Source organism: Diplotaxodon limnothrissa, linkage group LG18 (assembly GCF_057381915.1).
Source record: "Diplotaxodon limnothrissa isolate DT_005_m linkage group LG18, D_limnothrissa_male_GT1.1, whole genome shotgun sequence".
NCBI classification, from domain to species: Eukaryota; Metazoa; Chordata; class Actinopteri; order Cichliformes; family Cichlidae; genus Diplotaxodon; species Diplotaxodon limnothrissa.
In genome coordinates this window covers 9,653,810-9,671,509 of record NC_140613.1, presented here as the reverse complement: position 1 = coordinate 9,671,509, position 17,700 = coordinate 9,653,810, and the positions used below count along the sequence as shown (strand labels likewise).

The 17,700-nt window shown below is 39.6% G+C and overlaps 1 protein-coding gene across 1 annotated transcript in view; it reads right to left on the bottom strand.

Annotated features, from left to right (window-relative positions):
* Positions 1-2,404: 2,404 nt before the first annotated feature.
* st6galnac3 (ST6 (alpha-N-acetyl-neuraminyl-2,3-beta-galactosyl-1,3)-N-acetylgalactosaminide alpha-2,6-sialyltransferase 3) overlaps positions 2,405-17,700 on the bottom strand; it is a 109,780-nt gene continuing 94,484 nt past the window's right edge. Inside the window, exons 4-5 of the mRNA XM_085377614.1 lie at positions 7,016-7,123; positions 2,405-2,757 (exon numbers count right to left, since the gene is read on the bottom strand). Coding sequence (XP_085233740.1) covers positions 2,568-2,757; positions 7,016-7,123 — 298 coding nt within the window. The 3' untranslated portion in view covers positions 2,405-2,567. The remainder of the gene's footprint in view (positions 2,758-7,015; positions 7,124-17,700) is intronic.

Here is a 17,700-nt window from a genome sequence, read left to right as displayed (position 1 = left end):
TGTCCAAAGTGCATGTGTGAAAAACGGCTTCAGGCAAACAACACTGACAGAGAGAGTTTAGAAAACTGTTACAAAGTAAACTGTTAGAGGTGGAGCCTGAAAGTCCTTTAGTGTACCTCTTCAAAGTAGAAAACTCTGAAAAAAGAAAAACCTTTAAAAGTACTTTGTGGAGTTTGTGACCTCTAATATTGCTGATATTGAATGTTTGTTTGTTTCTTTTTTTCTACGAGTGGCTCCACATTTTGTTTGTCACAAAATGGGGCTATGAGAGTGTTTTTTGAGTAGGGAATCCATTCATTGTAGCTGTTAAACCTCAAGGATACGCACAATGACTTCTGAATGTAAATCTAAATGTTCTTTATTGATTTAAAAAAAACTCCACAAGGTGCCTTTAATCTTGAGGTACATCCAATACCTTTGTTTTTCAAGGTCTCCAGCTACATCTTATGGGCCTTAAAAGCAGCTTAGATGTTGGGGGGGGGGGGGGGGGGAGGGGGGGGGGCTATAAGGCCAACAAGTTAAGATCAAAAATGAGTTTTTTATATGGTCATTGCATCGTTACAATTGTTTTTCCTACTTACTATCCGAATACATGTATTCAAGTTATAGCTGCCATGAGGTTTTAGCAACATTAAGCACCTTCTTAATCGTTCCTGTGCCATCAGCAAGTACATTCAGACACCCATGTTCTATGTTTTTACGGGTCTAGAAGGGTTCTCACACAAGATTACTAGGTTACAAATAACTTACAGAGAATCTGAAGCACTGAATTTCAATGTGTAGGTGGTACCTGGTTTCAAATGAAATGCAGTGAGTGCAGAGTTGCCGAAACTCTGCTGATATGTCAAAATGTGACTTTTCACCCCCAAACCCCCATTTTTCTTTTAAGTGAAAGTATTAGAAAAAGCTACAAATGGACCTCAAAAAAATCTAATGGATTTCTTGCTTATTTTCAGTCAAGTTTTAACCTGTAAACTTGACCTGCAAATCACCACATCAGTGCTCACAGACAAACAGCATAGCCTCCGTGTGTTGTTAGGCATTGATTTGCAGCAATTCTGAGACTCTGGATCTCAGCTGCAATCACCAGGGAGTGTTTGCATCGAGCAGTCTGTATTTAAAGTCTTTGAGTCGGTCCAGTCCTCCCCTCTGGGCCACCGCTCTGACCAGGACACTAATCACAGCCTCGGGAGAGGCAGTCTTGGTCACATCCACAGCTACCAGCCAGCATACACACCTCACCACTTCACTGATTATTCTTCACCGTCCTGGAACAGATGTATTCAAATGTAATGGCCCGAGCCAAGAGACACGCACGCTCCAACCAGAGACAAATGGGAAGATGCGTTCACGCAGCAAAGCTTTACACAAAGAGGCACAAAGCTGGATGAGAGTACGAGAGAGAGCATCTTCCTTTGTGTCTATACGATGAACTTCAGAGTATGTTGCAGGCACAATGATAACAGAATACAATTAACTTCAAATGGTTTCACTGCACATATAAATCTCTCTCTCCGCAGGGTCACAAATGACTTAACTCCTTCCGTAAAGACGAAGCTTCTAATTGCACATCATTCTGTGCGCTGTGATACTCACACTGTCAATTGGCACACTGTTCAAGAGAATTAACAATTTATCTCCGCGGGAATACATTAGCAAACTATCAGGACATCAGGCCAACACCGCAACATGTGTCTTAATCGTCAATTTCACAGCATTATAAAAAGAAAAAAAAATAACATAAAGAGGACACCTTTAAGTTGCATGTATGACCACACAGAAGCAAAAAAGCTGATTTACATCTCCACCTCTGGTTTACCTTCAAGTTTGACTGCAATCTGCTAGTGCTGTCTTTTTCTCGTGACCTTGTTTTGAAGCGTCTTTGAACAGAACGGAGTAAAATTGAATCTGACAGAGCATCTGCCTTCACCACTCGCTCAGTCAGAGATGAAGGCCTGAATGATACTCGTTATAGATTAATTACAGCCTGACAGAAGACAGACACGCAGAGGAAACAAAGTGGACAAGCTTGTCAGACGTCCAAGCTGATGCCACTCGCCTCCACGGTGGCAGCTAAGGGCTTCTTCTGCTACAGCTTTGAGAGAAAATGTAAATTCGGCCTCTGTGATGTGTAGAGAATACGGAAATCTGAGCCACTGAGGTCACTGCGAGTTGACGGACGCTTGTTTCTTCTCCTTTTTTTAAAGTTCAAACCATCCTTCGCTAGACTCACAGAGCAGCGAGCGGATCGATTAGTCAGTGCACAGCAGCAGGCCTCAGCTCTAAAATTCAGGAGAGGGCTTTAAATTCAAAAAAGCAGGAGATGTGTCATTGCTGTTCACATTGGTCAAACTTTTATGTAATTTTTTTTCTTTTTTTTTGTATGAGGCTCCATGTGTACCCAACCAGGACTTTAAAAACAACCTTTATTAATAGATATGGGCTGGGATTTGGGCAAAAATGGCTGTGTGTTGGTTAGTGTAACTGCAGAGATTCATTTTGTCTCTGTGGATGATAGTTATGATGATGATGATGATAATGATGCTTCCATGCTGCTTCAGCCAGGGTCACGACAGCTGCCACGGTGGGTTGAAGAACTTGATGGCATGAGACTTTGCCCACTTGGCAAAAACGGACTTCTCCGTGATGAAACGGTGTCCTCCATATGGGGCACTCTCATGCAGGAGATACTCAGCACACTCGTCTCGGCTGCCCGCCTCGTAATAATGGTAGGGAACTTTTTTGTAATCCTCTGTCCTAAAAAGAAGAAGAAGAAGAAGATTATTTACACATTATTTAGACAAACTTTCATCTACAATTGTTTGGGAGTGGCACTATACCTCCTCTGCACATGTACAGACCATCTCTGCTATATCTCCCTGACTTTGTCTCCAAACGGCTCAACCTGAGCCGTCTGTCTAATAAACTCATTTCTAATTTTGGCTATCCTGGTCACACTCAGTGAAAACCTTAACATCTTTAACTTTGCCACCTCCAGCTTCGCCTTCTGTCTTTTTGTTAGTGCCACTGTCTCCAAACCATAGCAGTTCTTACTACAGTCTTTTCTTTCAGTCCCAAATTACCCCTGACACTCATCCTCACTGATCGTCAGCTGTTTTCTCAGTCTAGCTTCAACAACTCTTTCCTATATCATCATGATATGGGTTATCAGCTTTATACCTCTGTAGTTACTACAGCTCTGCACATGACACTTGCTGTTGAAAATCAGTACCAATAGACTTCTCTGTTCTTCGGGCATTCTCCAACAGTCTGGTTAAAAAGTCCACTGCCCTCTCTCCTAGACATCTCCATACCCTCCACAGGTATGTCACACCCATATCAGCTGCTTTCCACTCTTCACATCTGCCCTCACTTCCTCCTTCCTAATTCTCAGCACTTTCTGATTGACCAATTTTCCTCTTCTTGCTCTCATTTTCTTCATTCATGAGCTCCTCAAAGCACTCGTTCCATTTTCTCAGTACACCCTCTTCACTTGGGGATGGCACTGCATATGTGGGAAAAAAGCTATTAAAAAAATTCAGCCCACTCCTCATCTGTGTCTGAGATCAGCTTGAGGCTTCATTAGCCACCACACATATTACATTCGAATTTCCAGCTGACCTGTCAGTGGTTCAGTTGCACTGTGAGTACTGTGGGCGGTAGGTTTTGACAAGGAAGAAGAATGAGTGTGTTAAAAAAAACATGATCTCTAGTTCTGCTGTGTCAATTCTGATGTTGGAGAAATGCACCGACATAGCATACAAACGTCTAACAAAAGTGTATACTGTGGTAGTATAGTATTAAAAATTGAGTAAACTAACTGCACTGTAGCCTTTATGAACATTTATGAAACTGTGATAAAGGCACCATGTGTGTATCAATTATTTGGAATTGAAATACTGACATCTTGTTATTAATATGAAAATGCTTGGGGTCCTAATCTTGCTTTTCAATTTAACTGATGTATTGATGGGACATGTTCAGCTTCGTGTTACGTCAGTCTGCCTGCCTTTGAATTATCCATTAAGTACAAATCTTTTTGTTTACTTTTTTACACTTTGGTAACAGATTGTTCACCTCTGTACACCTTTGAATGTTGATTTAACCCTAACCCGAGAGTAATGTTCCTCAATGTAAAATCTGGAGAAATCGATTGGTTGCTCATGATCTTTGGACCCTCACAGCCGAGCATTAAAAACAGGCGTGATTCTGTCCCATATCTCATACATAATTTTTAGTCTAGAGCACGAGATGTTCATGTTTTCCAAAATGAATCGAAATTTCAATTCATCTGACCCCAGAGCAGTTTTCCACTTTTATGTTTTGTGACTCCAAGAGGAAAAGGAGTATTTGGCTTGTTATCAGTGTTCAGTTCAAAAGTCTGATGTTATGAGAACATCACAGTCTGTAGATTTGGCGGCTTATACATCTGAAAAGACACCATTAATGCTGAAAGGTATATACAGGTACATACTGTTTGCAGTCCAGATATCTCACCAATTGAAAACATTTGGAGCATCATGAAACAAAAAACATGACAAATGCAACCCATGACTCTTGAGCAGCCAAGAATGGGACAACATTCCTCTCCCAGAATTTGAAAACTTCATATGTTCCCTATATTGTGAGTAAAATATGGGTTCATGGGTTTGTAAATCATTACATTCTGTTTTTCATTTTATACAGTGTCCCAGCTGTTTGGGAATTGGGTTTGTACATATGCTAAGCTATTTTATTTATCCAGGTGTACACATGTTTGTCAGGGAACATTTTTAATTTGCTATGGCAGACACTGATGGCAGCCTGCTCCTGTTTCAACATGGCAAATCCCACAGGCACAAATCGAGGTCAGTAAAGAAAAGGTTTTCTCAGTTGGATGAATTGGAATAGGATCTCCAGGCCAGAGTTCATCACTCTACATCCTGTTAATGCTGTCGTGTATAAATGGGAGCAAATCCCTGCCTAAAGTCTCAAAAATTGTGAAAAAGCTGCCCTGCAAAGTAGAGACTGTTATAGTAGTAGACTATTTGTCAAATGTCTATCCATCCAGTTATCCAGCCAGCTTTTTAACTGCTTATCCAACTAAGGTCACAGCTCACAAACCCATCCCAGCTCTCACAGATACAAGGTACATCCTGGGCAGGTCGCTAGTTCATCGCTGGGCTAACTCAGAGAGACAGGCATTCACAGCTAGGACCAATTTAGATTCACAACATAACATGCATGTGTGTGTGTAACCACAGCACCCCGAGAAAATGTGTTTGCACTAGTCACTCAGGTTTAAAAAAAACAAACATATAGGTATTTATTTTTCTACTGCATATCAAATTAAAACCATGACTGATGTTTGAGTATTCACATATTGTTAAATATATAAACATATTGATGAATATATATTGTTAAAATTTTCAATCTTCTCTTTCTCACAGTTAAGAATACATTTAGCGTTCTTGGTTTTGGCTTAAAATAAATAAAAATCCAAAGTAAGAAAACAAATTCAATTATTAAACCATTAAAACGAAGCTCCTTTGAGACGGTGTTCAGTAATTCGAGCTGATTCTGCCGCGAGCAAAGGCTTCTACTCGGCAGGTCTACCTTATTTGAAAAAAGGGGCTGCTGTCGGCGCCCGCATTTATTCAATAAATAGTCTTTTAACTAAACTCTGATTTACATCACAACAGATTCACTTCTATTCTGAGACAAAGTAAATCTGAAAACATGCAGCAAGCTCAGTAATGTACAGTAATGGATTTCACGATGCGTCGCTCGGTTTAGAGTTTGCATTCAAAAGAAGGGATCAATAAAAACAGAAGGAAGCTTGGAGCAATGGATAAGGTTCATTGTGCACTCTGCCACTGGTTTCTAATGGCGAGTGACAGCTTTATGAGAGGATGACTTGTGTAACAATTGCACTGAGAGAATGAATACAGAGAGAAGGGAAACAGCCATCACGGCAGCCAGTGACTCCACAGCGGGAAAGCGACCGTGGCTGTCTGCCAGCTTACAGTAATACAAAGCCCAATCACTGCCTCTCCTCTGTGTCACACAGTGTGCACCAGTGTTGACAAATAAATTCAATTTCACCCTCTCTGCAGCACCTGTTGAAGCACCACTGCCACAGAACCACTGGGGTCAATCCTAACCTAAAACCATGAATATTGCCACACAAAAGTTTCCTTCTCCTTGTTGTTCTGGAGCATCCAGCTGACAGAAGCACTTTGCGTGACTCTAAACTGTCAATTCAGAAACTTGGTGAAACACAATATATTCCTGTCCTATGCAGGATGGAGGGAAATAAATGAGAGAGGCAGGGAGAGAAAACTGGCCCTTAACTACCTCACTGAATCATAAAATCCTCCGTGCTGGTTGAATTATCGCTTCGCTCTGCCATGTGTCTTTATTTCAGCTCCTGCTGTGCACGGGCTGCACAGAGAGGATAAAAAGCAGGATTTTCAGTGTGCATTAGGTAAAAGTGTTTGATTTGGGGGATAGAGAGAGCTCAGGTAGAGCTGCGAGAGGAGGCGAGATCATCAAGGCTGAGATGACTTGAGACTGAGCAGCCATGCCCAGAGCAAGAGCATCTTGTTTGTCATCCCTCCCATGGCCTCGCAGTCAGACAGTAATCACTCACCCCGGAGTCAGAGAGAAGACGACGGGCCCGATATACAAATAAAACTCGAAGCAGAGGAGGAATTGGGGTGCTGGAGCCCAGCCACCCGCAGCCAAAGAGAGACTGCTGCCTGCTGGGTATTCTAGGCAGGGAAACATAATGGTATTCATGGCACAGAGAACCCAATATGGATTTCAGCATAGAAACTCAGCCATTAAATCCAAACTGAGGCATTGGAAATGTAACAGGGCAGACCGTGGTTATGGGAGGTTGTGATTGGCCGGCGCTGGGGTGAATGTGAATGGAGTTTTCAAAGTTTTGTAGGAACGCGTGCATTTTTCATGCAAGTATAGAGGAAGGAAGATGTGGGAGCGGGTAGCGAGAGTGTGACAGTTCATGTCTTACTTGCAATAGGTGTCATTTATCATGCCGTAGATATGGATCTCTTTGCACATGTCCATGGCGAGGATGAGCGTGAACCAGCCCGTGCTGAGGTAGGAGCCGGACTGGATCCTGCAACACACAAAGATAATGCACTGTAATATTCATTTGCATAAAAATCCTAATCATTTGCATTGAAATATAAAAAAATAAAAACAAGCACAAAGTTTTAAGTATGCCATTTTTCAGCCCCTTGTACACTTCTCTCTTGTGTGATTGTAATTCAGCTGATCTGAGAATTATAATTATCCTAACAGATGTTCTTAGCGTAGGCTGCTCTGGATCTGAGCCTCAGCTCAAATGTATATATATCTACAGAACAGCAAGAAAGCTGGCAGATGCATAACCATATGTCAAGTTTCATATGAGAAATGTTTCTAATTTTAGAGACCAAATAAATATTATGTACAGTGATAATTTAGGGGGTTGTAACATTCACAGTGGCTGTATATAAAAAAATTTGAGGGCTGAGAAATGCTTGATGTTGTTGATTAGCTTCATTCACAGCAGTCATCCCCTGTGAGTGAAGCAGGCCGGTCAATAACAACATGCATTATCCTTTCATCACCATCATCATCAGACCCGTAGTTTGTGAGCTCTGACCCATCAAAGTTGAAAAAAAGTGAGCTTTGATCATTTTCAAACACAGAGCACACAGACTCAAGATTTTTTTTAAGAAACCTGATTAGTAACACCTGAAGCGGATCATAAAATGTGCTTCCCTAGCCTCTTCCAGGCAGGGGGCCCCCCACATACCCCGAGGGCCACTCTTCTCTGCAATGCAAAACACCACCAGGAGCCTTAGACTGTGAATAAATTAAATGCAGTGCACTGCATGACACCGATAATGATAAATGAAATGGGACATGACCACCGTGTAATGCAGCATCAGTACGGAGAGGTGCAATGAAAATTCATTTAGAGCATCCAATTATACGACACCATCATTAAAATAAACAAATGAATAAATTAGGTCTGAAACTACAAATTATTTTCATTATTGTTCACTTCAGCTTATTTTTTTCTTAAAAACTGTCAGAAAACAGTGGAAGGTGTTTGTTATAGTTACGCACGTCCCGAGGAGGTGTGTTCAGATGGCTTGTTTTGTTTTACCAACAGCACAAAACCTTCAAGGACATTCAGTTCAATAACACATAGGACAAAGACGAGCTTAATAACATTTAAAAAAAATTAAAAGCTGGAATTTTTAATTTAAAGATGACTAAAAAGACTTATTGTTAGCTTTCAGAAGTGGATATTGTGATCAAGAAAAAATAATTCCAAAAACAATAAATGTAGAGCATGACAACAGAAAGGGAGATGTAGTGGTCTTGAACACACTTCTTTACCTTCTGTAAACCACAAAAAAAAGCACAAAACTTATATGACAGTTGAGTTCCTTTAACATTGGTGTGCTTTGATTCTTGGTTATATTTCTGCTGTTATTATATATCAGTGTTATTTTTATATGTGGGATATAACGTCTGCACCTGTGATTTCTTCTTTATTGTGGTTATATTTATCCATCAGTTGTCACAAACACAAATGAATTCCCAAAAGGTCAGTAAAGACTACTACTGCGACTGCTATGAGCTTTCATAGTGTGGGCTCAAGATTAAGTTCAGATTATTTAGTTCTAGACAAATGACTTCTTTCTATTTCTGTTTAAAGAGGCCAAAGCTGCAGAGTTATTAATGTTAGTAGATCAGTATGTGTAAAGACAGACTTAGAAAACAAACAAATATTACATCCTTCTTGAATTAATTGAATTAATTCATTAAACCATATTGTTTGAAGGATGTTAATTAAACCCTTTTTTGTCTCCAAATTAAAATACAAATGCAAAACCTGCAAACAATACTTTGAAGATACTGTTTCAGGGTTAGGACCATGGACAGCACTCTATTCCATTCACTAGACTTTAAAGCACACAGTGTGAACTATAGTAAAACTACTGTTGCTACATGCAAGAAGCCAGTACACAAAATGAGTCAGAAAATCTTGACAAGCAGGAACTGTGCCAATTAAACTTCACAACCAAAACCAGCTGTGTTCTGAAGTAAATACTGAGATAATCTTTTAAAAAGGGTTTCTTATGTGTTGCTTGTTTTCTGCAGATGATTTACAGTCTGATTTTTCCATGTGAGATAAAGGTTGTATCCAAAAGCATTCACGCTTCTCTATTTTCTGATGATGACGATATAGTGAGCTCCCGAGGAAATTAATATTTTGGCCACCACTTCGGTCATTTTCTCATCATTCAGTTGCAATACAAAATAATAGATCGTCCGCTAAATAAATAAATCAATAAGAAGCCACAACTAAGGAAAAGCAACGAGCAGAAGAGATATATTTGGGCCAAGAAACACTAGGACATTAGACCAGTGGAAATCTGTGCTTTGGTGTAATGAGTCCAAATTTGACTTCTTTGGTTCCACCTGTGGTGTCTTTGTTTGACGTAGAAAAAGTGAATGGATGGTCTCTACATGCATGGTTCCCAAGAGAGATACTCCCATACAGCTTATGACAAAATTTAATCCAAAGTGATTGATGGCCCTAATCACGACCTTTTGACCTCCCCCCTCCCCCCCCCCCCCCCCCCGGAAGTGTGTAATGAGCGTGACGAATCGCATCCGGAGAAGGGGGGGTGAACCCCGGAAGCGCGCCATCTGTTGCTAAGCGTGTCGAATTGCATCCTGAGAAGGGAGGGGGGAAACCTCCGGAAGAGCGCCATCTGTTGTTGGGAAAAAAAGTTTTTAGTGGGAGGGACTGCAGCGGGGGAGGAGAATAAAAAAGCAGAGAGGTGGAGTCCGTCACAATTTCTAAGGCACAGACACACACAAGATGGAACCTTTCATTCTGCAGCCCAGCAGCGCTCCTGTTTACTTGGACGGCAAAGAAATCTGCTCTCCCTCCGAACCCTCGAGCATGGGGGGCAGCAGCTGATTCTGTGGTGTATAGAGAGACAGAGCGGATGTAATTTTAGTTTCTTAAGCTGCACCGGCGTTTGTAATGGAAATAAAGAGTGACTTCCTGTAGAGATTTCAATAGTATTTTATTTTCCTATAATACAGACGCAGTAAAAAACCTTTAAGATACACCATAGCTTATGATGAAAAGAAGAACTTTCTATCCACTTGTAACCTACAGGCTGCCTACCCCGTATGTGTAAAAAATTGAATGAATATCCCTTAGTGAATACTACTTTTCCTTTTGAGAGTCCTTTTTACAAGAGACTGAAAAACAAACCATAATTGCAGTGACAGGCGATCTTGTTTCACACACACACACACACACACCGCGGGTCAAGGAGGAATGAGACAGCGGAAGAGTTTTTTCCTTCATTACTTTTACAATGGGTTTTCTCAATAGATAGAAAATGATGACGTTGAGGAGTCAACAGCCGATATTATCATTGCTTGTAACCCGGTAAATAATTTCGTACATCTCCTCCCCTAAAATAAGCCTTAGCGGAAAAAAAAGCTCATATTCGAATAAGTTTATTAAAGCACCCCCCTCTGTGGGAAAGAGTCAACCATGAGGCGAGTTTTGTCAACAGCATTGTCCATTTGGTAAAACAAATATCCGCCTCAAAGTCGTATTTTACCGTTGCAGAATGTGGAAAACAGACAGCCCTCACAGGAGGCACCATAGTTAAAATATTTAAATTTCAACTAAATTTGTAGTAATGATCGGATTTCCTCACTTATCTACACCACACTCCTTGTCCTTGATTTCTTATCGTTTCTTATCGTTCCTCTGTCCCTTAATAGAAACCACATATATAGAAACTATCCTCCCTTTCAGTTGTCTTTTGCACTTCCATATCGCAAAGCAGTTACTGTAGGTTATTTTCTGCTTATGCATTAATGTAATTAATTAACTTATTTATCCTTAAGTAAGGTAATGACTTGAGTTCTAATGCTTTTTGTCTCTTGAGTTAGCTGTCAATGTGGGATTTTTTTCCCCTTTTGTTCAGTTAAAGCTGCCTTTCATTCTTCAACACAGCTTAAACTCTAATAGGTAAGCTTTCTTGTAATTTCTTAGTTCTGCAGGCTTCTTGAAAGACATCCGAGACTCTTCTTTGGATGCTGGCTGCCTTTTGTTTTGTTTTCTGTCAAGATGATCCCACACCGCTTCGATTATCTTGAGGTTCGAACCCTGGAGAGATCAATCCATGACTGATGCGTTGTTTCATCCAGGCATACTTTGACTACATTGGCAGTATGTTTGCGATCATTGTCGTACTGAAAAATGAAGTTGAAGCCAATCAGACACTACGTGGTAATACATGGTCGATCAAAATCTGGTGGAACTTTTCTACATTCATAATTTGATTAATTTGGATAAGAGCTCCAATAACACTGGCTGAAATCCAGCCTCAAAGCACGGTAGAGTATCCACGCTGTGTTAAAGACGGCTATAGACATTCACTGTTGTATCTCTCTTCGGACCTCTTCCGTGCATATTTCAAATTTGGATTCATTACTCCATAAGCCATATTACAGCTGATTTCTTTTTCCAGTCAATTTCTTGTGTAATTTGGCACACCTCAGCCTTATTTTTCTCTGTTCTCCTTCCTTAAGAATGGCTTATTAACAGTCACCCTTCCAACTCAGATAACTTTTGATGAGGTTTCATGAAATGTTTACAGCACTTGAGTTACTCGCCACGGCCATCCTAAATGCTAAGAACACTAAACTTTAATTCTAAATTACGTAATTAACGTTAACCAGAAAAAACAAGCCAAAGTCGAAATGTTGCTGAGCTGACCTGTGGTATGCTATGTCTTCTAAAGCACGTATAATGTAAACAGAACTGGTCTTTGCACAGAAGCCTGTGGAGCTTCATAATTAACCTCAGTGTGTGAAGAGGACTGTCCATTTAATAATAGCTGTAATAAAATGTTCTGGCCGACGGTGTTAAACGCTGCACTTGGGTCTAGCAGGGAAGATTTCAACTTTTCAATACGAATGAAGGCTGAAAACTGATTAGATTAATGTCTGATGATCTTTTCTATGCTTCTTCAAGTTTGTAACACCAAACATATTAAAGGATGATGTAAGGCTCACAGGAAGAGTTTAATTAGACACACATTTACTATTTTTCTTTATACTCTTTCTTTCTTGACATGTTTAATATGCTTACTATCAGAGGAGAAAATAACCCTTGTGTAGTTTAAAAACTTTTTATTTAATCAAACTGTAATGTTGTTGAACTCTGACGGACGTGTCTTTTAATCTTGTCAACAAATCCTTAATCATCTAAATCTGCCATTTATCATCTAGTAAAATGTTCCCTCTGCTTCTGTTGCACATCTCCCCGGACACTCTCTGCTTCACCTGTCCTGTGCAGCTGGTTCAACCCCTGCCTGCCTCTGGGGTGTTTAAATCTCTTTACCTCTGTTGTGAACTTCACACAAAGTTTGTGGTAACAAAATCAAACTGACGAGGATCTCGTTTGAAAAACACACACACTCACGAGACAAAATAAAAACAGACTGCTCAAAGCAAAAGCAGAGCCCTCACAGCTGGTAGTACAAACACAGTGACAGCATGCGTATTAGATACCCTCAGTGCCAAAAGCATAAATATGAAAAAATGTGATCACCAAGAATATCCTAACAACGGCATTGAGGTGGGTGTTACAGTTAAAAAAAAAAAAAAAAAAGCAGCCAAATTTTCATCTGAAAATGTTGAATTTTAGTAAAAACAATGCTCTGTAGTTTGATACTGTCGTTACAGACTAAGCAGATGTTTAAAGCCTTTGGACGCACATTTGAAACGCACTCATTCTCCTTATCAGCTGGAAACATTAAAGCCGTAAAATGACTTTTTCAAACGGATAAAAACTATTGAACAGCAGCAATGTTGAGCCTGTTCCAAAATTTGAATGTACATGTGTTGAAGGTGCGGGTCTTGTTGAATTATTAAACATACATTCTTTAATTTTTCGAGCCACAAAAACAACAACTTTTAATTTTCTTCTGCTTGAGTATCGGCCTCGGGTAGCTCTACTTATCATTGCTCAGTCAGTTGTCTGTTTGTGCTACTTTTTTCCAAGGAGCAGTGGATTATTGGTAAGGGTGACTTTATGTGTTTAGTTACTTAAGTGGAAGTACTGTGGATAGTTTTACCTTACATACATAGATCTACCAATACAGCTTCTGAGGTAACTGTTTACAAAATGTTATAATCTATTCAAAGGTTCTTTGCAATTTTACATTGATAAACATTATCCTTAACACATTTGGCCCACATAAAGTACTATGGCCATCACACTGTCATTTAGAATTGTTTAAATAACTCGTGTCTTAAGTCCTTCCATCAAACAGAAAATTAAAAAAAAAAAAACATGGTTCACTTTTACATCACAAAATGTTAGAAATATAAGTCGTTCATAACAAACTGAAAGGTTGGGAGTTTAAAAATGCAAACCGATGGAAGAATCAGAATCAGAATACTTTATTGATCCCTGGGGGAAATTATTTTTTGTTACAGTGCTCCATTTTAAACCAACATTAAGACAAGACAGACAATACACTAACTAAGAATAGTACAATATATACATACGTCACTCATAAATAAATAGCTGGAAAGAAACATGTGTAGTTGTAGCAGCAAACAGTGTGTTAAGTGGATGCGTTGTACAGGGAGCCACAGGCAGGAATGATTTCCTGTGTCGTTCAGTGGTGCTTTTTGGTAATCTCAGTCTCTCACTGAACGAGCTCCTGTGACTGACCAGCATGTCATGGAGTGGGTGGGAGGTGTTATCCAACATTGTCTTTATCTTGGACAGCATCCGCCTCTCCGACACCACCTTGAGGGAGTCCAGCTCCATCCCCACAACATTGCTGGCCTTACGGATCAGTTTATTAAGTCTGTTGGCATCTGCGACCCTCAGCCTGCTCCCCCAGCATGCAACAGCATAGAGGATCGCACTGGCCACAACAGACTCATAGAAAACTCATAGAAAATAGGAAGCAGAAGTAGAAGACTATAACGTCTCAGAGCACACGGTGTCTATTATTGTGTAGACATGTATAAATAAGAGCTTAATAAAGATGCTTAATTTCTTAAGAAATAAACAGGTGGAGGGATCTTTATCAAAAGTGGATGTTGCATCTGTGGCTAAACCACTGTACCCAAAAAAACTTTAAAAATCTACTGTGTGTGAGGCTGTGTAAGTAAAGCTTGCCCTTCACACCTGCGTGTAACAAACCATTTGTTGGGGGTTGTGGATTTGGCACCTCAGCATTGTGAAAGTGGGGAAACATGTTTCTGACTGTGCATAAGATTCCTCCTTACAACTTAGAATCTCAGTTCTAAATGAAATTCAGATGTTTTTTTAAGTATGGCTAATGTATTATTTGACTTCTAAGGCACGCACACACACACACACACACACACACACACACACACACACACACACACACACACACACACACACACACACACACACACAAGAACAACACAGAGAAGAAGAAGAGGGGGTCGTTTTACTACACATCATAAAAACGCAATCATTCATCTTCCAACTGTATCTTTCTGTTCTGGCTTTAGAATCATAGGTTGTTTACTGAGCCGTACTTTGGGAGTCATACTGTTGTGATACTGAGGAGAAAAGGGTAAGGTTTGATAGACTAAACCATTACACACACAAAACTTGAATAACCTAAAGAGTGTGTGAGACTGCTAGCTGTGTTGTTCAGCATTAAACTCATCTACAAATGTGTTAGTAAAGAGCGACTTGTACTTCTGTCCCATTAAGCAACGGTTTAACAAATTTCACTGCAAACTATAAAAGGAATCTGGATTTATATAGAACATAGTAGTGATGGATTAAGTGCAGGAAACACTAGTATAAGGTGTCTATTGAACAAATCTCCTTCAGCGTTCAAAATGACCAAAGTGAGGCCTACAGGCGTTTCTCTCGATTGGTTGTGTTCAGGGAAAAAGCAGCTAAATACACTGAGACTGCTCCACATTGTTAGCGAGTTAACTCTGGATATCTGTAGGTTTTGTCAAACTTGGAGTGAACAAAAGCAGAAAAACAGTAAAAGATGCAGACAGTGAAAGTCTGGTTTATTTCATGAACACAATGAAACATTTTACAGTCCACAGAGCAAAGTAGCATACATGATAAATAGATACACATAACATGAGAAGTAAAACTCGTCGTCTTACCACATGTTATATTCTGTAAACTTAAAATAACCACAGAAATTAGAGTTTAGTGTTTTAAGTCATCTATTAAAAAACATGAGTCAACATTACTGAAGTGACGCTTTAACGATGCGTCTTATCACCGTGTTTATGATGATAAAACATGTTCTCTCGTTAGTAGATGTCAGCGCTGTCACTTGTCATGAAAATGTCCAGAGCCAGGGTTCCTCTTTAATTACCATTGATCATTAATAGGGTCACAAAAGATTTGTCACATTATCCCCATAAACAAAATTGCTTTTATAGAAATCATTGTGATACAAATATTTAGATTCTTGATTCACAATGTGCACGAACTCAAAATCTTTAGAGGTTCATATTTATAAAGTATCGCAAATAATACATTTATACCATTGTATGAGCTACACTTCTTGTAAAAAACTGATTGAAAAAAGCTCCTGTCGTGACCTTCCTTCTGTGAGTTGTAAGGAGGAATCTTATGCACAGTCAGAAACATGTTTCCCCACTTTCACAATGCTGAGGTGTCAAATCCACAACCCCCAACAAATGGTTTATTACACGCAGGTGTGAAGGGCAAGCTTTACTTACACAGCCTCACACACAGTAGATTTTTAAAGTTTTTGGGTACAGTGGTTTAGCCACAGATGCAACATCCACTTTTGATAAAGATCCCTCCACCTGTTTATTTCTTAAGAAATTAAGCATCTTTATTAAGCTCTTATTTATACATGTCTACACAATAATAGACACCGTGTGCTCTGAGACGTTATAGTCTTCTACTTCTGCTTCCTATTTTCTATGAGTTTTCTATGAGTCTGTTGTGGCCAGTGCGATCCTCTATGCTGTTGCATGCTGGGGGAGCAGGCTGAGGGTCGCAGATGCCAACAGACTTAATAAACTGATCCGTAAGGCCAGCAATGTTGTGGGGATGGAGCTGGACTCCCTCAAGGTGGTGTCGGAGAGGCGGATGCTGTCCAAGATAAAGACAATGTTGGATAACACCTCCCACCCACTCCATGACATGCTGGTCAGTCACAGGAGCTCGTTCAGTGAGAGACTGAGATTACCAAAAAGCACCACTGAACGACACAGGAAATCATTCCTGCCTGTGGCTCCCTGTACAACGCATCCACTTAACACACTGTTTGCTGCTACAACTACACATGTTTCTTTCCAGCTATTTATTTATGAGTGACGTATGTATATATTGTACTATTCTTAGTTAGTGTATTGTCTGTCTTGTCTTAATGTTGGTTTAAAATGGAGCACTGTAACAAAAAATAATTTCCCCCAGGGATCAATAAAGTATTCTGATTCTGATTCTTCCATCGGTTTGCATTTTTAAACTCCCAACCTTTCAGTTTGTTATGAACGACTTATATTTCTAACATTTTGTGATGTAAAAGTGAACCATGTTTTTTTTTTTTTTTTTTTTTTTTTTTTTTAATTTTCTGTTTGATGGAAGGACTTAAGACACGAGTTATTTAAACAATTCTAAATGACAGTGTGATGGCCATAGTACTTTATGTGGGCCAAATGTGTTAAGGATAATGTTTATCAATGTAAAATTGCAAAGAACCTTTGAATAGATTATAACATTTTGTAAACAGTTACCTCAGAAGCTGTATTGGTAGATCTATGTATGTAAGGTAAAACTATCCACAGTACTTCCACTTAAGTAACTAAACACATAAAGTCACCCTTACCAATAATCCACTGCTCCTTGGAAAAAAGTAGCACAAACAGACAACTGACTGAGCAATGATAAGTAGAGCTACCCGAGGCCGATACTCAAGCAGAAGAAAATTAAAAGTTGTTGTTTTTGTGGCTCGAAAAATTAAAGAATGTATGTTTAATAATTCAACAAGACCCGCACCTTCAACACATGTACATTCAAATTTTGGAACAGGCTCAACATTGCTACTGTTCAATAGTTTTTATCCGTTTGAAAAAGTCCTTTTACGGCTTTAATGTTTCCAGCTGATAAGGAGAATGAGTGCGTTTCAAATGTGCGTCCAAAGGCTTTAAACATCTGCTTAGTCTGTAACGACAGTATCAAACTACAGAGCATTGTTTTTACTAAAATTCAACATTTTCAGATGAAAATTTGGCTGCTTTTTTTTTTTTTTTTTTAACTGTAACACCCACCTCAATGCCGTTGTTAGGATATTCTTGGTGATCACATTTTTTCATATTTATGCTTTTGGCACTGAGGGTATCTAATACGCATGCTGTCACTGTGTTTGTACTACCAGCTGTGAGGGCTCTGCTTTTGCTTTGAGCAGTCTGTTTTTATTTTGTCTCGTGAGTGTGTGTGTTTTTCAAACGAGATCCTCGTCAGTTTGATTTTGTTACCACAAACTTTGTGTGAAGTTCACAACAGAGGTAAAGAGATTTAAACACCCCAGAGGCAGGCAGGGGTTGAACCAGCTGCACAGGACAGGTGAAGCAGAGAGTGTCCGG